General features: G+C 34.8%; 2 protein-coding genes across 3 annotated transcripts; both read left to right on the top strand.

Moving 5' to 3' along the window:
- Positions 1-348: 348 nt before the first annotated feature.
- Positions 349-6933, top strand: LOC146938595 (F-box protein SKIP23-like). Of its 2 annotated transcripts, XR_015031356.1 has the most exons (3): positions 393-1693; positions 4777-4884; positions 6662-6933. XR_015031356.1 is itself a non-coding variant. In XM_085752529.1 (2 exons), exon 1 carries the CDS (start codon positions 445-447, stop codon positions 1660-1662), a length of 1218 nt encoding a protein of 405 aa, XP_085608655.1. In that variant the 5' UTR covers positions 349-444; the 3' UTR covers positions 1663-1693; positions 4777-5015. The 2 variants fall into 2 exon arrangements, 1 of the variants encoding a protein (XP_085608655.1); XM_085752529.1 differs by lacking the exon at positions 6662-6933 and having other exon boundaries at positions 349-1693; positions 4777-5015.
- Positions 6934-8845: 1912 nt separating this feature from the next.
- Positions 8846-11820, top strand: LOC146938594 (small ribosomal subunit protein uS10c-like). Its single transcript, XM_085752528.1, has 3 exons — positions 8846-9098; positions 10184-10243; positions 11570-11820. Exons 1-3 carry the CDS (start codon positions 8904-8906, stop codon positions 11741-11743), a joined length of 429 nt encoding a protein of 142 aa, XP_085608654.1. The 5' UTR covers positions 8846-8903; the 3' UTR covers positions 11744-11820.
- Positions 11821-22223: the final 10403 nt, after the last annotated feature.

Below are 22223 nucleotides of genomic sequence, written 5' to 3'. Positions count from 1 at the left end.
CATGGTCCACCGGTGAGGGGCTTAATTGAGCCCTCACCTTAGAATCCACCCCTAAACACGTGTGCAAAAATAATGAAAAAAAATTCAACCTCTAGGTTACTTTTCCGGACGCGCATTTGGGAAAAAATTGTTATTTTACGCATTTCGGTTGAAAAATCCGAGACTTAATCGGAATTTTACGAAACTTTACAAACATCTCTTTAAAAATACACAGAGAAGATATGCAAAATCAAAGTTGAATGTGAGAAAAACAATTTTCAGGAGTGATTGATTGGACACGACATTGAGAGTCTAGCATGCAGGCCTGTTACCTCGCATTGAAAAGTTATCTCAAATCACTTGATCTCTTCCAATGTCATTATTTGATTTAAAGACGGAACCTCTCTCTCTCTCTCTCTCTCTCTTTTGCATGCTTTATTAATGTAGTCACACCAAAACCAGAGGATGAAGATGAACCAGAAGCACCCTTCAGCTACTCCATTGATGGCACCTGACTGGTCTAAACTCCCAAAGGATCTCTTACAACTCATTTCCGAAAAGCTCGACAGTGAATTGTACCAACTCCGTTTTCGTTCCGTTTGTTCATCATGGCACTCTTCCGTTCCCAAAAAACTTCTCCTTAATTTACCTTCCAAATTCTCATTTCCCTCCAACAACACTTCCAACACTAACAACATCTTCAACTCCACCTTCCCTCTCTCCAAACGATCCATCTTATTAATCACACCACTCAATCAAACCCTACACCCCTCTTGGTTAGTCAAAATCGGACCAGACTCACATGACAAAACTCGTCTCTGGAACCCTCTCTCACGTGACTTCCAACTCCCTCTTCATCTCCCTCAACTCATCAACCTCGACCAATATCACATCATCCATCTCGGCCATGAGTTCGTCATTGGTAACTTCCCTTCCAACTATTCTAAAAAGAATACCCTTTCTGTCAACTCAATCTTCATGAAGAAATTAGCTGTTTATGGCACTTCTCGTAGCAACGGAATACATTGTTGTTATGCTCTTCTCACTGTTGATGTTTCCGGGAAACTTGCCATTTTCCAATCCGGGGATGAGCAGTGGAAGATAATGCATGAGAAGCCGTCGTCGCCTTATAACGACGTTTGTCTTTTCAAAGGACGGGCTATGGCAGTTGATAGTACAGGTCGGACGGTTGCTGTGGGACTGGATTTAAGTTTGGATTTGGTTGCAGAGTCTGTGTTTGGGGGAGATAAGAAATTATTAGTGGAGAGTGATGGAGAGTTGTTGTTAGTTGATAAGTATGTAAATTGTCTTGGAAATTGTATTTTGTATGTTGATGAAATGGTGATTGGTGAAGAATATTACAAGATTGGAATTGAGAGGACTGTGAAATTTGAAGTGTTTAGGCTTGATGAGAAAGAGAAGAAGTGGGTGAAGGTGAAAAATTTGGGAGATAGGGTTTTGTTTTTAGGGGAAGATTGTGCTTTTTCTGCTTCCGCTTCGGAGTTGGGTGTGGGAAATGGGAATTGTGTGATATTTAGGGATGATCTTTGTGGCTATGCTAATGCAAACAAGCTTGAGAATGCTGTTTTTTGCTTGGATACAGATACGATTTCGCGTTTGTCTGATTTTCCGGGTTATTCCAAGTTGTTCTGGCCACCTCCGGAATGGATCGGATTGCATTGACAACGACCGAGTATTTGTGTTGGATTTAAAGGTTTGTGATTTGTAACTGCTGAATTGTGCTGGAAATACTCAACTTTGTTTCTGTTCCTAGATTGGATAAGTTTTTCAATTTGAACTTTTTGAAATGTTCTTACAATGTCTCTTGGTCTTTTAATTGATTACTTTTTCTATGAATTGAAATTTTCTTATGCCTAACTTGTTTGTAACCATCTTTAACCCACTTGAAAAGTTATTGTTTAGAGGATAAGGTATTTTATGAGTATTCTTGAACAGTTAGAAGAGTTGACCCTATACAAATTATATCCACAGTAACCTAATCCCGATGATCTCGCAAGTACTTAAGTGTAAGGCAAACAGGTTAAGTTGATTAGTAGTGGTCAAAAGACAATGACCGATTTGCATTAGGAACTAAATGCTTAACCCGCTTGACATTCACATGCAATGCCATAGTTTTCTATGATTGTATAGATACTAATACCATAACATTCAGGTTAAATATAAAATGGTAACATATCGGATGTGTATAGGATGTTTAATTTGAGGGTTGATGCACTTAAACCTGAATATTTAAGATGGAGTCCCTATTTCTTCCTTTCTTATAGTTCAATATTGATAATTTCTTGTGTTCATAAAAATTATACTGATGGGATATTTGTGTTTTACTTTTATGCTTAAAACAAGATATTGGACAAGAGGCTTCAAACCCCATGCTCAAGCTCAAACCCATGCTCAAATCTGGATCAGACTTATGCATTTGCCTCAAGAATATTGGAGGAAGACTACTCTATTTGAGATTGCCTCTAGTTTAGGTACCCCTCTGGCTATTGATGATGCTACTCTTAGTAGGAGATTTGGGGTTTTTGCTAGGGTGCTTGTAGATGTTGATTTAGCAGAGCAATTATTTGAGTCAGTGGTTGTTGAAACCGATGGGTACGCTTTGTCCATTGATATCCAATATGAGAAGCAGCCTACCTTTTGTGCCAATTGCAAAATTCTAGGCCACAATCTTCAAAATTGCAGGAAATTGAATGGATCTAGCAATAATGAAGGCACTATCAAATTGAACACCAGAAGTGAGTTGAATGGCAAGAAACACGTTGATACTAACATGTTGGGCAAGAAGCGGGTCTCTGGTGCTCAAAAGGATTCCCTCTCTCTGCCTAACAGGAATGAAGCTGGTTCTGCCTTGCTACATAAAGGAACTGCTAAGGGAGCTACTTCTTCTGCTATGATTTTTAATCTTAACACTGCTAGTGATGATAATACACATTGTGAACAGGCTGATACTGAGTTACACAACATAACCAATTCACCTGACCATCATCTACGTCCGGGTAGCTTGAATGACTTACATGACACCGAGAATTTGTACAAGGAAGGAGATAAGGAGGATGTAATCATCACTGCTATCATGAAAGATGGGATATCAAACCCTCTATTTGGGGTGGAATTGCAATCACCCTCTGCTTTAGCCCTTCACAATCCTTTTGACAAGTTGCAGGAAGATGGTGATATTCATTTTGAGGAGAATCCCCTTATGGATCAGGTTCAACATCAACCTTCTGAGCATACTATTTTAGAACCTGTTGTCATTCTCCCTCAGAAGAATGTTGGCCCGGTTCCTCCCAAGGCTGCTATTCCTGTTGGGGAGTCTCACCACAAGGTTGTGCTCTCTCCTATAAAAATGGCCACTCCGGTCACAACTTATGAAGAGTTAGGCCCCGACAAAGGCAGGGTTCATGCTATTGGTGGCTCTAAAAATGTTTCTGCTGCAGCCAAGAAAAGTGTCCAAATTCTTAGCAAACTTTGGGGGGATGTGGTGGACTCTGACCACACAACAGATGGCACTATGGACCTTGACACAGACACTGAAATAGTACCAAAGTTCAGCAGAAAGTTAGGAAAGAGTAGCAGCTCTACAAGAGGCAAAGGCTTGGATGGCATCACAAGTAGTGAGCACATCCAAACTCGTTCCAAAAAGGGTGTTATAAAACACAATCCCAAATATGCTTCTTAATATGTGTTAGTAACTAGTTGTTTGCTTCTTTACATATATGTTGTTTTAGTTGAGATTTGTTTTAGCTGAGTTTGGTCATAGTTGGCTAGTTTTTGTTGTAAAAAGGTTCAGGCATCTCCTGGTTTGCAATTTAATTTTCCTAGCTTTGATCCAAAAAAAAATAAAACAAGATATTGGGGTTTAGCTTTTATTATGCTAAATGCTTTTCACAAGATAGGGTGATTTTGTCTTTGGCAGATAAAAGTTCTGCTAGTGTGATAGTGATGGTGGACTATTATGCTTAGTTTGTGTTGCTAGATTAGATATACTTTGCAAATAGTACTTATATAGAAAAAGGAAAATTAAAATGTTCTTGCACTGACAGGTTGACGGTCAGTTTTTCTATGTAATAGTCTTGTATCTGCACTTCAAAATTGTTCAAAATCTCCTTCGTTAACTTTTTCATATAAGTAAGGGATTGACAAATGCATCATAAGCTTTAATGTAAGGAATATAGGTTTTTGAACATAGTTCATTCATTAGGATTTAGTAGGGCTATAATAGTTAATATTATATCCGTGAAGTGTGGAAGATTCTGCTATTCGAAGTTGAAGTTTTATAATCTCCACATGTTGTAGTCCGTACTCCATATAGCCGGCATTCTAATCAAGCAAACATATATTCATTTTAAGTTAGTAGTTTGATTTAATTTCTATATAAACATAACCTAAATAGACATAAGGAGCACCATATAGTTGCATTTTGGGAGAGTGATCAATTCAAATTATATGTTGAATATGTGAATATTGTTGTTAAGATGATCTAGTGCAGCTGTTATCACTCTATTTGCAACCCCAAGTATTCCCACATTCTTCTATCTCACATGTATTGCTTTTGTTATGCCAACAGGCTTTCCTTTCTCGCTGATATATAGCCGTTGTACCGGTTTTTGCATTACTTGTTCTCATCATAGGTTATGTATATTGGGAGTCCATGTTTCTTCCTTTCATTACAATAATTTCTTCTAGTTCATAAAAGATCTGTTAGTATTGGGGTTTATCTTTTATGCTTATCACAACAATTTCTTAATATTGCATTTGAATTTATTTTAATTGTAGGTTGTGAACAAGCCCTTTGGTGCATCTTTTGGCAATATTGCAGATGATTGTGCCCATAGACATTGATGAATGCTTCTTTTATTGTTTTCTTGGAACATTATTAACTAAGTAAGGATATTGTGTCTATCGTTCTTAGTTTATCTGGTGCCATTACTGTAACCTAATTCCTATAAAGGAAGTTATCTTACAATTCTTACTTTTGCCAGTATGTCCTAATCATAGCATTTCAAGTTTTCAAAGTTGGAGTTTATAAACTGGTTTTCAAAACGGCGGTTATTAAAACGGGTTTTTGTAGCTTAGAATTCGTTTTTGTAGTTTAGCTTTAGTTTTTTATTTTTAATCTGTTTAGGAAAATAGCAGTTTATGAAGCTGTTTTTGAAAAATCAGTTGAAAACTGAGAGTTTGCATAATCGGACCCGCCACCTGATTTCTTTTGTTCCATTTGGTATTTGTAAGCTTGCAACCCATAGCCTTAATAAAATGAAACCCATTTGAGCCTTACTTCCTAAAATGACAAATAAGTGAATGGGAAAGTGTAGAGCATAGAAGATGGAAGAGGGGGACAGACAATTTTTTTTGCATAAATTGTGTGTCTGCAACATGTTTGTGTAACAGTTTATTATGCTATAAAACACTTGACTTGATTAATCCCTTTGTTCAAACTAGATGAAATTATTCAAAAAGCATTGGTTCAAAAATTTAAATAAAGTTACTCCATCGCATTATGTTGTTCTTGGTCTTGACTCTTGATATACTGCACTATATATTTCTTCTTTTCATTGGCTATTTACAGCCCCATATTGGCTTTGTCAGCAAACTGTTTTGGCTCAAGTTTTCTTGTCTTCTAAATCCATAGTGTCTTGGCATATAAACAATCGAAAGGACCTCTCATGTCAAGAACATGAAACATTTTAGTCCTCTTCATTTTCATATTCCTTCATTAGCCAAACACTAGAAAACCCGGAACTACATGCCATGATACACAAACAATCCCTCGAGACACCCAATTCACCGCTTGCACATATTCCCCTCCATAATTAAAGTCTTTATGACTCAGTCACCAAATCAAATTAAGAGCACTACTCGCGAATATGAGTGATCCACAACCACATGGAAGAGGTAACTCTCAATGAATCATTCTCAAGTATCCATAGTATGAACCTTTCCTTTGAAAACCTCATTACCATAATCATATGTAAAAACAGCAACCACCTTGTAAACATCAGTTACATGATCATAGCCAAAGCCATATTTAATAAAACCGCTTTCTCATTGAAGTTTAAAAGAAAGCAATATTTTGAATTTTCTAATGGAAGGGTTCCACAACAGGACATCACTTTGTTTAACAATATGGAAGTGTATTTTAGTCAAACAAACGATTCCATTGAAAGGATAGTGGTGGTGGTGGTGGTGGTGGTGGAGGGATGTATTTCTATTTTGTGTGTTAGCTCTCCGATTATTAGGGGAAGGGGGCCCTGGTAGTTTGGAGTTCCATCGAGAGCTTAGAAGTTTGGTCAAGAATTGTCCCCACAATGAATGAAACTTGGGTTCACCCAAACGATTCGTGCTAGGGGGAGCTCATTGACCACATGAGCCCAATTACTTTGTTAGGAATGTATCTCGTGTTTGTGTCTGTGTCAATGTTTCATAGAAGAAATTACAACAAATGCAACCTCCCATGAAAGAAAAAGGTCTAGTCACACAAAAAAAGGTCTAGTCACACTCTTGCAAGGCTTTGTAAACTAGTGTCTCAGACGCCTCTTTTACTCTAACAATGTACGACTAATTCATGTTAATGCTTTGCATTGTGATTTCAATTAACATTTGTTGCTCATAAAATAGAATCTTTTGTTATGTAAACTTTGTGCTTTATTGCTTTTTGCAGGTTTATTAGTTGCATGAGGTTAATCTTCATTGCAATTATAATTCTACTGTGAAGCCTATTCGAGGTCCCTCTGATTTGAAAAGCTAAAACTTCAGGCACATTTTTGCTCTATTGAAAATGTTAGAGTCCTTGATAGATTGATATTTCTCTTTTTTTTTTACCTTGGCCATGGCTGGGATAATTGTATAGATGTAACAAAGTTAAGGTTGCTGTGATTAAGTTAAATCATCTCAGGCTTCTTATTTTCAAGCATTGATTGATTCTAGAATATTGTGAACTTCTTTGTGTGTTTTTTTTGACGTTAAAGACAAATTCATTAATGAAAGTCTGGCAATAAATCAAATGCCGAGACTGCAGAAATACAAGGTGGAGTTTCTTCGATCCATATGCAATCTAAATTCTTAAGAGTATATTTAGCTAAATAGTGAGCAGCTTGGTTGGCTTCACGCCTAACATGCAAAAAATTTAAACTACGAAAACTACCCTTAAAACTAACACAATCTTGGATAATAGAGCCAACATAGTTGGGAGATTGTTGGTAAGCATTCAACGCTAAAACCACATTAGAAGCATCTGATTCTGCTATAAGATTCAGAAAAGACATGTCTTTTGCAAATTCCAAACCCTTTCGCATAGCTAAAGCTTCTGCAACCTCTGAATCTGGTAATGAAAAGACTTGCCAGGAACTAGCACCAACGACAACACCTTCATTATCTCTCACCACAACACCAATACCCCACTTATCACCCTCTATCGGACCTGCTGCATCAACGTTAAACTTAAAGAAACCACTAACAGGAGGTGTCCAATGAACATCAGATATTGGCAAAATTGGACCTCCACTTTGTGTTTCCACCAACATCGTACTAGCACTCTTAAAATTCACAATAAATCTTTGTGCCTTTTGAACAGTGGCAACCACATCAACATCAGTCCCCTCAAAACAATTCTTATTTCTAGCATACCATATCTCATAAAATAAGGCTAAAACATGGACTATAATATTCTCATCGACATCAATAATATTTTCCTCCAACCACTTATGGAAAGGAACGTACCTAATCATGCGAATTAAATATCATGCCTAAAGAGGAGGCAAACCATATTTGCTTTGACCAATGACATTCCATAAAAAGGTGTGAAATTGTCTCAATATGTTCTCCACAAAGAACACACAATGGATCGCTACTTATTCCTTTTTTAAAAAGATCATTTTTTATTGGCATTTTTTCATGTAGAATCCTCCAAGATAAGTGGATATGTCTTGGAATACTTTTTATTTTCCATAATTTTTTCCACACTTGATGATTATTGTCCTGCATTGAGCTATGTGAGTCATTTTCCACACAAAGTGAACTTCTTTGTGTTTAATTATTTATAATACCATTTAACTATTTTTTAATAAATAACTTATATATCTATATATTAAATTGTAAATACAACTTTAACGTTAAATATGGTTTTCTCTCTATAAATATATTAACTTTTCGTTTTAGTCCCTTTAAAAAATTTCTTCAACTTTTGGTCCTTCAAAAATTTTCATCTCTCCTTTAAAGTAAATTCATGTAGAATTCATATTTTTAAATAAAATTTTACAGAAAAATGTATAATTTTATAATGATCTCTCCAAAAAATATAGAATTTTTTACCAAAACATAAATTAAATATGATTTTTTATATTTTTGGCGGTAAAAAATTCATATTTAACTTATGTTTTGTTTAAAAAATCTATTTTTTTTCGAGTGATTTTTACAACATTCTATACATCTTTTTTTTGAACATTCTATACATCTATGTACAATTTCATTAAAAAAAAATACAAAAATTTACTTAAAAATAGGGACCAAAAGTAGTGATTGAAAATTTTATAGAGACTAAAAGTGGAAGAAATTTTTTAAAAGGACTAAAAAAAAAAATTGATATATTTATAGAGACCAAATACATATTTAACCGTTTAATCACTACTTTCTATATTAACGTATAGTTCAGTCAAAACAAATAATTAGTATATATAGTTTTGCCCATTCCAGACAAATTTCATGGATCCATCATTGGAGTGTGTGTACTAAACCAACGGGGTGGATGTAGCATTTCCCAAAGGCCTAGAAATTCAAAGCCCATAAACAAAAATAAAATAAAATAGAAAAATGAAAATAAAACAACAGATAATTCTTAATCTTCTTATTCACAACACAATCTTTCTTTCTTTCTTTCTTTCTTTCGCTTCAGAGAGTTTGTTTCAATGGCAGTTTCATCTCTCTCAGCAACATTCATTCCTTCTCTTTCTGTCTCTTCCAATTCTTCACCATTGTTATCTTCAAAGCCAAAGCTTCAATCTTTGTGCTTTGTTTCTGGTAACACGTTGAGAATTACAAATGCAAAACCTCTTCAATTGTCTACTGTTGTTCATGCTGCTCCTGAAGCTTTGAATTCTGAGGTAACCCTTTTCTTCATGTTTGTATTGTGTTTGGTTTTGCAGTGATGAATATTGATTTTGTTTAATTGGTTGGTTCAGTAGTAAAAAAAATCGATTATGAATAATTTGATTCATATGTCAGTTTGAGTGCATTTTGAACAACAAATTTGAGTGTAAAATTCAATTTTAGAATTAAAAGCTTAAATTTTTAGCTTGCGAAATCAATTTTACCAAACATGATCAAATCAGTTTACCTCTAGAATCAATTTTGGCTTATGTAAAAGTGGAATGAATTATAAATTAAAAGTGATTTGAATGCAATCTGATTTATATTTGGATGGGTTCGCATAAAAGCGATGAATTTGAGGCTAAGAATCAATCGTAGAGGTAAAACCTTCAAATTCTAGCTTAAAGTTAGTATAATTTTGGAGGTAAATCAATTTAAGTTTTTTTGTAACAACACTTATACTTGAAAACTTTCAAACTTGTAAAAATCAATTTTACACCTTTGAAATCAGTTTTAGCTCATGTAAAAGTGGAACCAAACATTCACTAAGAACTAAGAACAGTGAGAAAATTTAAGTGATTGACATTTTCAATCTATTCTTACATAGGTAATGAGTACCTAGGAATTTTCTCAATGCTTGGTTAATCATTTTTATAAAATGTATTAGTTGAACATATGAAAAACAATAGGGGTTGAATTTCCAGAATTTAGAGTGTGTTTGGATGAGGTAATTTGGAAATTTTAAAGAATTTAAAATTCTAGGCAATTTACCTCAAAGTATTTGAATTCCCTCATAACATTACATTTCCTCAACATTACATTACATTCCCCCATCCAAACAATGGAATTCACCTCAAAGTATTTGAATTCCCTCATAACATTACATTCCCTCAAAACATTCCCCCATCCAAACACAGGTTTTTGAGACGGTGTAAAGGGGCAATGTTGTGTCAATTATATGTAGTTTAATATGTTGGTTCGTGAATATGAATTTCACTGGCTTCAGCAATGTTACGTTTTAGATTGGCCTACGTTTTTCTAAATGTTTGAACTCAATTCAGTTGGTCTCTTTGTGATAAAAATGTCTTGGTGTTTTTAGGTTGATGACTTGGAGACTCCAAGCACGTCAAAAATTAGCATTGGGGATAATGCAGACATGGTATGTTGATTGATTTGCTATTTTCAATAGTTGGTTTATATTTGTTTGCTTTTGGAGGCTTCTTATATGTGGTGCTCAAATTCCATTTTCAGTCATTTAATATGTAATAGCAATGAAATCATGGGACATTTTAGTGCATCTTTGGATTAGCGGTGAATTTAGCAAAATCACAGTAGCCACTGCAATTTTGCCAAATCATGGTGCCAGTGTGATTTTGCCTAACTCACCGCCAATCCAAACATACACTCAATTTGTAAATTGTGTTTGATAAGTCAAGTAATAGGTTATTGATGTTAGCCAGTTACTCAGCAGTGAAACATATGCTCCCTTGTCAAAAGTATGGCATAGTTTCAGAACAAGGTTACATTGGTCTCAGTATTATTAATGACTTATGATTTATGATGCATGTATGTGATAATTTTGCTGTAGTTTTGAATCATGCAACACATGCCCGAATTAATGTGATATATTTTTTGTTCACTTTTATGCATATGACATGATTTAGTGTTTGTTGTTTATTTTTTCTGCTCACTTTTGTTTTCCATCACTTTTCTCATCCAAAAAATCGAAGGTAAAAGCTTACATTGTTAATGAAAAGGAACTGAAGGAGCTATACTTAATGCACCTTATTTTATTATTTCACTGTTTGGTTATCAGTATTCTGAAACAAGAGCTTCCCAAAGTCTTTCACTTACCCTTTCGGCTTTTTCATTTACACCCTATTTAGCTGTTTTCATTCTTCTGAGGGTTCACACAGTCCTTACTCTATATGCACCTTATTTGGTTTGGCTTTATCAGCACTCCCATCCATTCTTCTGAAACATTGGATTTGGTGTATTCAGCATTCCACACATTCACGCAGTCTGGGATGTCGGTGAGTGTTGGATCGAGACTAGACGGTCCAGATTTTAATGCATTTTTTTTATTTAAAAAAATTGAAATACTGAGCTTAAAATGTAGACCGTCTGATTTCTATCCAGTGGTTACCTACGTCCATGAGACCATGACTGCGTGAATGTGCACCCGCGGACAGCGTCAAATCCAAATCCCTGAAACACAGGCCTTGTGCAATCACACTATGTGGTTCCTGAGGGTAATAAAAAAGAGGGAAAAGGATGTTACATGAAACATTTCATTGTTCTTGACAATAGATTACACAAATCAAATATAGTCATCATCCAATTTCCATGGAAAAGTGAGGAGTAGAAGACTTATGAGTTAACTGATGATTTTTATGGAGTAGAATTTACTGTTGTGACCTATAACTTATCTGTGAACTCTCATAGAATCAAATCATCTGATAATTTTGTTTCTTCGAATTTTTAGATGGCACCAAAGCAGAAAATCAGAATCAAGCTTAGATCTTACTTGGTCCCCTTGATAGAGGATTCCTGCAAGCAGATACTGGATGCAGCAAGAACTACCAATGCAAAAACAATGGGTCCTGTTCCTTTACCAACCAAGAATTTTCAAAAACGTCCAAAATGGGGGTTAAGTTAATTTCCTTGTTAATTTACAGATTTTACTCGTTTTTGACCCTTTTTCTTTCACTAATAAAGGCATAAAGTCTTATCGAATCGAAGCATGTAACAGTTCCTATGAAATCTAACGAGCGTATATATGACTTCCATGGTTGATTTTAAAATTTTCAAAAACGGCCAAAATGGGGGTTAGGTTAATTTCCTTGTTATTTTAAGAATTTTACTCGTTTTTGACCCTTTTTCTTTCACAAAAAAGGGCATAAAGTGGCCTAGCCTTATCGAATCGAAGCATGTAATAGTTCCTAGGAAATCTAACGAGCATATCTACGACTTTCATGGTTGATTTTAGAAATTTCAAAAACGGCCAAAATGGTGGTAAAGTGAATTTCTTTGTTAATTTACGGATTTTACTCGATTTTGATCCTTTTTCTTTCACTAAGAAAGGCATAAAGTGGCCTAGCCTTATGGAATCGAAGCATGTAATAGTTCCTAAGAAATCTAACGAGCATATCTACGACTTCCATGGTTGATTTTAGGAATTTAAAAAACGGCCAAAATGGTGGTAAAGTGAATTTCCTTGTTAATTTACGGATTTTACTCGATTTTGATCATTTTTCTTTCACTAAAAAGGGCATAAAGTGGCCTAGCCTTATCTAATCGAACCATGTAATAGTTCATAGGAAATCTAACAAGCATATCTACGACTTCAATGGTTTATATTATAATTTTCAAAAACGGCCAAAACGGGGGTTAAGTTAATTTTCTTGTTAATTTACGGATTTTACTCGTTTTTGACCCTTTTTCTTTCACTAAAAAAGGCATAAAGTCTTATCGAATCGAAGCATGTAACAGTTCCTATGAAATCTAACGAGCGTATATATGACTTCCATGGTTGATTTTAAAATTTTCAAAAACGGCCAAAATGGGGGTTAGGTTAATTTCCTTGTTATTTTAAGAATTTTACTCGTTTTTGACCCTTTTTCTTTCACAAAAAAGGGCATAAAGTGGCCTAGCCTTATCGAATCGAAGCATGTAATAGTTCCTAGGAAATCTAACGAGCATATCTACGAATTTCATGGTTGATTTTAGAAATTTCAAAAACGGCCAAAATGGTGGTAAAGTGAATTTCTTTGTTAATTTACGGATTTTACTCGATTTTGATCCTTTTTCTTTCACTTAAAAGGGCATAAAGTGACATAGCCTTATCGAATCGAACCCTGTAATAGTTCCTAGGAAATTTAACAAACATATCTACGACTTCCATGGTTTATATTAGAATTTTCAAAAATGGCCAAAATGGGGGTTAAGTTAATTTCCTTGTTAATTTACAGATTTTACTCGTTTTTGACCTTTTTTCTATCACTAAAAAAGGCATAAAGTGGCCTAGCCTTATCGAATCGAAGCGTGTAATAGTTCCTATGAAATCTAACGAGCATATCTACGACTTCCATGGTTGATTTTAGAAATTTCAAGAACGGCCAAAATGGTGGTAAAGTTAATTTCCTTGTTAATTTACGGATTTTACTCGATTTTGATCCTTTTTCTTTCACTAAAAAGATTTTGATCCTTTTTCTATTAACAAGGGAATTCACTAGGCATGATTTAGACAAGAAAAAGAAACGGGGTTGTAAATAGCCATTACAAACAAGATATGCAGTATATCAAGACCAAGAACGACATAATGCGATGGAGTAGCTTTATTTAACTTTTTGAACCTATGCTTTTGAGTAATTTAATCTAGTTTGAACAAAGTTAGGGATTAATCAAGTTAAGTGTTTTATAGCATAATAAATTGTTACTCAAACACGTTGGAAACAAACAATTTATGCTAAAAAACTTGTCTGTTTCCTTCTTCATTCGCATCACATCTTCCATCTTCTGTGTTACACTTCCCCATTCGCTCAAATGGTTTTCATTTTGTTAAGGCTATGGGTTGCAAACTTAGAAACACCAAATTGAACAAAAGAAATGAGGTAGCGCTGAAGCTCTGATTATGCAAACTCCAAGTTTTGAACTGATTTTTCAAAACCAGCTTCATAAACTGCTATTTTCCTAAATAGTTTAAAAATAAAAAAACTGGACCTAAGTCTTTGTTGCCATCTTTGTCAAGAACAACTGGATGTTCCCAACCTTTCATCACAGCCTTCCAAGTCTTGTTGTCAATAGACTTGAGATAGGCACTCATACGTGACTTCCAGTAGTCATAATTTGTTCCATCTAGTAACGGTGGTCTGTTAACAAAACCTCATTCTTTCTCCATATTGCTAGAATAGATCTCCTCTGGATCTCACCCAATAACAGGCAGGGTACCTGCTCTGATGCCAATTGTAATTCTGGCACGTTAGTCTTACGATGTTCTAAGAGATGTTTCAACACGCAACACAGATAACAGATGTTGTGTACGGTGTTTAGAACATTAAGCTAACAAACATAATAAGATAAAGATAACAGACAAGAAAGAAAAGAGGCACAGAGAAATTGTTAACCCAGTTCGGTGCAACGTCACCTACATCTGGGGGCTACCAAGCCAGGAAGGAAATCCACTAGTGCAGTCCGTATTCAAAAGCTCTCAGCAAACCACGTTTGCACTTATGACCTAGGACCTACCCCAACAAGACTTCAACCTAGGAACTCCTCGATCTGAGATCCCATCTCACTCCCTTACAACTGATCACAAACCCCTGTGATTCCCAAATTACAGACTCAAATCAAATGAGGTTACCCTCAAAAATAACAACATGCAACCTTGCATAAAAGCTTAGATGCAGTTCACAATCTACCTAACTCCTTGCTTAAAAGCTACGGAGTAGTGCACAATATTACAACTCAAAGTACAGTCCTAAACATGCATCAAGATGATACACGAAAGGCTCACAAGATATATGACTCAAAATCTAAACAAAACTCTACTTTGTAAAACCAATGTCTTGAATAATTCTTCAGGTCTTGCAGCCTCCTTTATATATTGAAGCAAGGCGTGTCATCTCTTCAATCAAGCTTCAGATCGAATCGAAGCATGTAATAGTTCCTAGGAAATCTAACGAGCATATCTAAGACTTCCATGGTTGATTTTAGGAATTTAAAAAACGGCCAAAATGGTGGTAAAGTGAATTTCCTTGTTAATTTACGGATTTTACTCGATTTTGATCCTTTTTCTTTCACTAAAAAGGGCATAAAGTGGCCTAGCCTTATCTAATCGAACCATGTAATAGTTCATAGGAAATCTAACAAGCATATCTACGACTTCAATGGTTTATATTATAATTTTCAAAAACGGCCAAAACGGGGGTTAAGTTAATTTTCTTGTTAATTTACGGATTTTACTCGTTTTTGACCCTTTTTCTTTCACGAAAAAAGGCATAGAGTGGCCTAGCCTTATCGAATCGAAGCATGTAATAGTTCCTAGGAAATCTAACGAGCATATCTACGACTTCCATGGTTGATTTTAGAAATTTAAAAAATGGCCAAAATGGTGGTAAAGTGAACTTCCTTGTTAATTTGCGGATTTTACTCGATTTTGAACCTTTTTCTTTCACTAAAAAGGGCATAAAGTGGCCTAGCCTTATCTAATCGAACCATGTAATAGTTCATAGGAAATCTAACAAGCATTTCTACGACTTCAATGGTTTATATTAGAATTTTCAAAAACGGCCAAAACGGCGGTTAAGTTAATTTCCTTGTTAATTTACGGATTTTACTCGTTTTTGACCCTTTTTCTTTCACTAAAAAAGGCATAAAGTCTTATCGAATCGAAGCATGTAATAGTTCCTAAGAAATCTAACGAGCATATATATGACTTCCATGGTTGATTTTAAAATTTTCAAAAACGGACAAAATGGGGGTTAGGTTAATTTCCTTGTTATTTTAAGAATTTTACTCGTTTTTGACCCTTTTTCTTTCACAAAAAAGGGCATAAAGTGGCCTAGCCTTATCGAATCGAAGCATGTAATAGTTCCTAGGAAATCTAACGAGCATATCTACGACTTTCATGGTTGATTTTAGAAATTTCAAAAACGGCCAAAATGATGGTAAAGTGAATTTCTTGGTTAATTTACGGATTTTACTCGATTTTGATCCTTTTTCTTTCACTAAGAAAGGCATAAAGTGGCCTAGCCTTATCGAATCGAAGCATGTAATAGTTCCTAAGAAATCTAACGAGCATATCTATGACTTTCATGGTTGATTTTAGAATTTTCAAAAACGGCCAAAATGGGGGTTAGGTTAATTTCCTTGTTATTTTACGGATTTTACTCGTTTTTGACCTTTTTTCATTCAATAAAAATGGCATAAAGTGGTCTAGCCTTATCGAATCGAAGCATCTAATAGTTCCTAGGAAATCTAAAGAGCATATCTACGACTTTCATGGTTGATTTTAGAAATTTCAAAAACAGCCAAAATGGTGGTAAAGTGAATTTCTTTTTTAATTTACGGATTTTACTCGATTTTGATCCTTTTTCTTTCACTAAGAAGGGCATAAAGTGGCATAGCCTTATCGAATCGAACCATGTAATAGTTCCTAGGAAATCTAACAAGCATATCTATAACTTCCATGGTTTATATTAGAATTTTCAAAAATGGCCAAAATGAGGGTTAAGTTAATTTCCTTGCTAATTTACGGATTTTACTCGTTTTTGACCCTTTTTCTTTCACTAAAAAAGGCATAAAGTGGCCTAGCCTTATCGAATCGAAGCATGTAATAGTTCCTAGGAAATCTAACAAGCATATCTACGACTTCCATGGTTTATATTAGAATTTTCAAAAACGTCCAAAATGGGGGTTAAGTTAATTTCCTTGTTAATTTACAGATTTTACTCGTTTTTGACCCTTTTTCTTTCACTAATAAAGGCATAAAGTCTTATCGAATCGAAGCATGTAACAGTTCCTATGAAATCTAACGAGCGTATATATGACTTCCATGGTTGATTTTAAAATTTTCAAAAACGGCCAAAATGGGGGTTAGGTTAATTTCCTTGTTATTTTAAGAATTTTACTCGTTTTTGACCCTTTTTCTTTCACAAAAAAGGGCATAAAGTGGCCTAGCCTTATCGAATCGAAGCATGTAATAGTTCCTAGGAAATCTAACGAGCATATCTACGACTTTCATGGTTGATTTTAGAAATTTCAAAAACGGCCAAAATGGTGGTAAAGTGAATTTCTTTGTTAATTTACGGATTTTACTCGATTTTGATCCTTTTTCTTTCACTAAGAAAGGCATAAAGTGGCCTAGCCTTATGGAATCGAAGCATGTAATAGTTCCTAAGAAATCTAACGAGCATATCTACGACTTCCATGGTTGATTTTAGGAATTTAAAAAACGGCCAAAATGGTGGTAAAGTGAATTTCCTTGTTAATTTACGGATTTTACTCGATTTTGATCATTTTTCTTTCACTAAAAAGGGCATAAAGTGGCCTAGCCTTATCTAATCGAACCATGTAATAGTTCATAGGAAATCTAACAAGCATATCTACGACTTCAATGGTTTATATTATAATTTTCAAAAACGGCCAAAACGGGGGTTAAGTTAATTTTCTTGTTAATTTACGGATTTTACTCGTTTTTGACCCTTTTTCTTTCACTAAAAAAGGCATAAAGTCTTATCGAATCGAAGCATGTAACAGTTCCTATGAAATCTAACGAGCGTATATATGACTTCCATGGTTGATTTTAAAATTTTCAAAAACGGCCAAAATGGGGGTTAGGTTAATTTCCTTGTTATTTTAAGAATTTTACTCGTTTTTGACCCTTTTTCTTTCACAAAAAAGGGCATAAAGTGGCCTAGCCTTATCGAATCGAAGCATGTAATAGTTCCTAGGAAATCTAACGAGCATATCTACGAATTTCATGGTTGATTTTAGAAATTTCAAAAACGGCCAAAATGGTGGTAAAGTGAATTTCTTTGTTAATTTACGGATTTTACTCGATTTTGATCCTTTTTCTTTCACTTAAAAGGGCATAAAGTGACATAGCCTTATCGAATCGAACCCTGTAATAGTTCCTAGGAAATTTAACAAACATATCTACGACTTCCATGGTTTATATTAGAATTTTCAAAAATGGCCAAAATGGGGGTTAAGTTAATTTCCTTGTTAATTTACAGATTTTACTCGTTTTTGACCTTTTTTCTATCACTAAAAAAGGCATAAAGTGGCCTAGCCTTATCGAATCGAAGCGTGTAATAGTTCCTATGAAATCTAACGAGCATATCTACGACTTCCATGGTTGATTTTAGAAATTTCAAGAACGGCCAAAATGGTGGTAAAGTTAATTTCCTTGTTAATTTACGGATTTTACTCGATTTTGATCCTTTTTCTTTCACTAAAAAGATTTTGATCCTTTTTCTATTAACAAGGGAATTCACTAGGCATGATTTAGACAAGAAAAAGAAACGGGGTTGTAAATAGCCATTACAAACAAGATATGCAGTATATCAAGACCAAGAACGACATAATGCGATGGAGTAGCTTTATTTAACTTTTTGAACCTATGCTTTTGAGTAATTTAATCTAGTTTGAACAAAGTTAGGGATTAATCAAGTTAAGTGTTTTATAGCATAATAAATTGTTACTCAAACACGTTGGAAACAAACAATTTATGCTAAAAAACTTGTCTGTTTCCTTCTTCATTCGCATCACATCTTCCATCTTCTGTGTTACACTTCCCCATTCGCTCAAATGGTTTTCATTTTGTTAAGGCTATGGGTTGCAAACTTAGAAACACCAAATTGAACAAAAGAAATGAGGTAGCGCTGAAGCTCTGATTATGCAAACTCCAAGTTTTGAACTGATTTTTCAAAACCAGCTTCATAAACTGCTATTTTCCTAAATAGTTTAAAAATAAAAAAACTGGACCTAAGTCTTTGTTGCCATCTTTGTCAAGAACAACTGGATGTTCCCAACCTTTCATCACAGCCTTCCAAGTCTTGTTGTCAATAGACTTGAGATAGGCACTCATACGTGACTTCCAGTAGTCATAATTTGTTCCATCTAGTAACGGTGGTCTGTTAACAAAACCTCATTCTTTCTCCATATTGCTAGAATAGATCTCCTCTGGATCTCACCCAATAACAGGCAGGGTACCTGCTCTGATGCCAATTGTAATTCTGGCACGTTAGTCTTACGATGTTCTAAGAGATGTTTCAACACGCAACACAGATAACAGATGTTGTGTACGGTGTTTAGAACATTAAGCTAACAAACATAATAAGATAAAGATAACAGACAAGAAAGAAAAGAGGCACAGAGAAATTGTTAACCCAGTTCGGTGCAACGTCACCTACATCTGGGGGCTACCAAGCCAGGAAGGAAATCCACTAGTGCAGTCCGTATTCAAAAGCTCTCAGCAAACCACGTTTGCACTTATGACCTAGGACCTACCCCAACAAGACTTCAACCTAGGAACTCCTCGATCTGAGATCCCATCTCACTCCCTTACAACTGATCACAAACCCCTGTGATTCCCAAATTACAGACTCAAATCAAATGAGGTTACCCTCAAAAATAACAACATGCAACCTTGCATAAAAGCTTAGATGCAGTTCACAATCTACCTAACTCCTTGCTTAAAAGCTACGGAGTAGTGCACAATATTACAACTCAAAGTACAGTCCTAAACATGCATCAAGATGATACACGAAAGGCTCACAAGATATATGACTCAAAATCTAAACAAAACTCTACTTTGTAAAACCAATGTCTTGAATAATTCTTCAGGTCTTGCAGCCTCCTTTATATATTGAAGCAAGGCGTGTCATCTCTTCAATCAAGCTTCAGATCGAATCGAAGCATGTAATAGTTCCTAGGAAATCTAACGAGCATATCTAAGACTTCCATGGTTGATTTTAGGAATTTAAAAAACGGCCAAAATGGTGGTAAAGTGAATTTCCTTGTTAATTTACGGATTTTACTCGATTTTGATCCTTTTTCTTTCACTAAAAAGGGCATAAAGTGGCCTAGCCTTATCTAATCGAACCATGTAATAGTTCATAGGAAATCTAACAAGCATATCTACGACTTCAATGGTTTATATTATAATTTTCAAAAACGGCCAAAACGGGGGTTAAGTTAATTTTCTTGTTAATTTACGGATTTTACTCGTTTTTGACCCTTTTTCTTTCACGAAAAAAGGCATAGAGTGGCCTAGCCTTATCGAATCGAAGCATGTAATAGTTCCTAGGAAATCTAACGAGCATATCTACGACTTCCATGGTTGATTTTAGAAATTTAAAAAATGGCCAAAATGGTGGTAAAGTGAACTTCCTTGTTAATTTGCGGATTTTACTCGATTTTGAACCTTTTTCTTTCACTAAAAAGGGCATAAAGTGGCCTAGCCTTATCTAATCGAACCATGTAATAGTTCATAGGAAATCTAACAAGCATTTCTACGACTTCAATGGTTTATATTAGAATTTTCAAAAACGGCCAAAACGGCGGTTAAGTTAATTTCCTTGTTAATTTACGGATTTTACTCGTTTTTGACCCTTTTTCTTTCACTAAAAAAGGCATAAAGTCTTATCGAATCGAAGCATGTAATAGTTCCTAAGAAATCTAACGAGCATATATATGACTTCCATGGTTGATTTTAAAATTTTCAAAAACGGCCAAAATGGGGGTTAGGTTAATTTCCTTGTTATTTTAAGAATTTTACTCGTTTTTGACCCTTTTTCTTTCACAAAAAAGGGCATAAAGTGGCCTAGCCTTATCGAATCGAAGCATGTAATAGTTCCTAGGAAATCTAACGAGCATATCTACGACTTTCATGGTTGATTTTAGAAATTTCAAAAACGGCCAAAATGATGGTAAAGTGAATTTCTTGGTTAATTTACGGATTTTACTCGATTTTGATCCTTTTTCTTTCACTAAGAAAGGCATAAAGTGGCCTAGCCTTATCGAATCGAAGCATGTAATAGTTCCTAAGAAATCTAACGAGCATATCTATGACTTTCATGGTTGATTTTAGAATTTTCAAAAACGGCCAAAATGGGGGTTAGGTTAATTTCCTTGTTATTTTACGGATTTTACTCGTTTTTGACCTTTTTTCATTCAATAAAAATGGCATAAAGTGGTCTAGCCTTATCGAATCGAAGCATCTAATAGTTCCTAGGAAATCTAAAGAGCATATCTACGACTTTCATGGTTGATTTTAGAAATTTCAAAAACAGCCAAAATGGTGGTAAAGTGAATTTCTTTTTTAATTTACGGATTTTACTCGATTTTGATCCTTTTTCTTTCACTAAGAAGGGCATAAAGTGGCATAGCCTTATCGAATCGAACCATGTAATAGTTCCTAGGAAATCTAACAAGCATATCTATAACTTCCATGGTTTATATTAGAATTTTCAAAAATGGCCAAAATGAGGGTTAAGTTAATTTCCTTGCTAATTTACGGATTTTACTCGTTTTTGACCCTTTTTCTTTCACTAAAAAAGGCATAAAGTGGCCTAGCCTTATCGAATCGAAGCATGTAATAGTTCCTAGGAAATCTAACAAGCATATCTACGACTTCCATGGTTTATATTAGAATTTTCAAAAACGTCCAAAATGGGGGTTAAGTTAATTTCCTTGTTAATTTACAGATTTTACTCGTTTTTGACCCTTTTTCTTTCACTAATAAAGGCATAAAGTCTTATCGAATCGAAGCATGTAACAGTTCCTATGAAATCTAACGAGCGTATATATGACTTCCATGGTTGATTTTAAAATTTTCAAAAACGGCCAAAATGGGGGTTAGGTTAATTTCCTTGTTATTTTAAGAATTTTACTCGTTTTTGACCCTTTTTCTTTCACAAAAAAGGGCATAAAGTGGCCTAGCCTTATCGAATCGAAGCATGTAATAGTTCCTAGGAAATCTAACGAGCATATCTACGACTTTCATGGTTGATTTTAGAAATTTCAAAAACGGCCAAAATGGTGGTAAAGTGAATTTCTTTGTTAATTTACGGATTTTACTCGATTTTGATCCTTTTTCTTTCACTAAGAAAGGCATAAAGTGGCCTAGCCTTATGGAATCGAAGCATGTAATAGTTCCTAAGAAATCTAACGAGCATATCTACGACTTCCATGGTTGATTTTAGGAATTTAAAAAACGGCCAAAATGGTGGTAAAGTGAATTTCCTTGTTAATTTACGGATTTTACTCGATTTTGATCATTTTTCTTTCACTAAAAAGGGCATAAAGTGGCCTAGCCTTATCTAATCGAACCATGTAATAGTTCATAGGAAATCTAACAAGCATATCTACGACTTCAATGGTTTATATTATAATTTTCAAAAACGGCCAAAACGGGGGTTAAGTTAATTTTCTTGTTAATTTACGGATTTTACTCGTTTTTGACCCTTTTTCTTTCACTAAAAAAGGCATAAAGTCTTATCGAATCGAAGCATGTAACAGTTCCTATGAAATCTAACGAGCGTATATATGACTTCCATGGTTGATTTTAAAATTTTCAAAAACGGCCAAAATGGGGGTTAGGTTAATTTCCTTGTTATTTTAAGAATTTTACT

The sequence above is a fragment of the Medicago sativa genome, chromosome 3 (assembly GCF_051527215.1).
Source record: "Medicago sativa cultivar Bolivia chromosome 3, Bolivia_mono, whole genome shotgun sequence".
NCBI lineage: Eukaryota > Viridiplantae > Streptophyta > Magnoliopsida > Fabales > Fabaceae > Medicago > Medicago sativa.
The sequence above is the reverse complement of the archived record's forward strand: the minus strand, read 5'-3'. Positions and strand labels throughout refer to the sequence as shown.

Bases quoted from the DNA above. Each gene is read 5' to 3' on its own strand.
- LOC146938595 (XM_085752529.1), top strand. From the start codon at position 445: ATGAAGATGAACCAGAAGCACCCTTCAGCTACTCCATTGATGGCACCT.
- LOC146938594 (XM_085752528.1), top strand. From the start codon at position 8,904: ATGGCAGTTTCATCTCTCTCAGCAACATTCATTCCTTCTCTTTCTGTC. The intron at 9,099-10,183 runs GTAACCCTTTTC...TGGTGTTTTTAG, and splicing joins CTGAAGCTTTGAATTCTGAG to GTTGATGACTTGGAGACTCC. The intron at 10,244-11,569 runs GTATGTTGATTG...TCGAATTTTTAG, and splicing joins TTGGGGATAATGCAGACATG to ATGGCACCAAAGCAGAAAAT.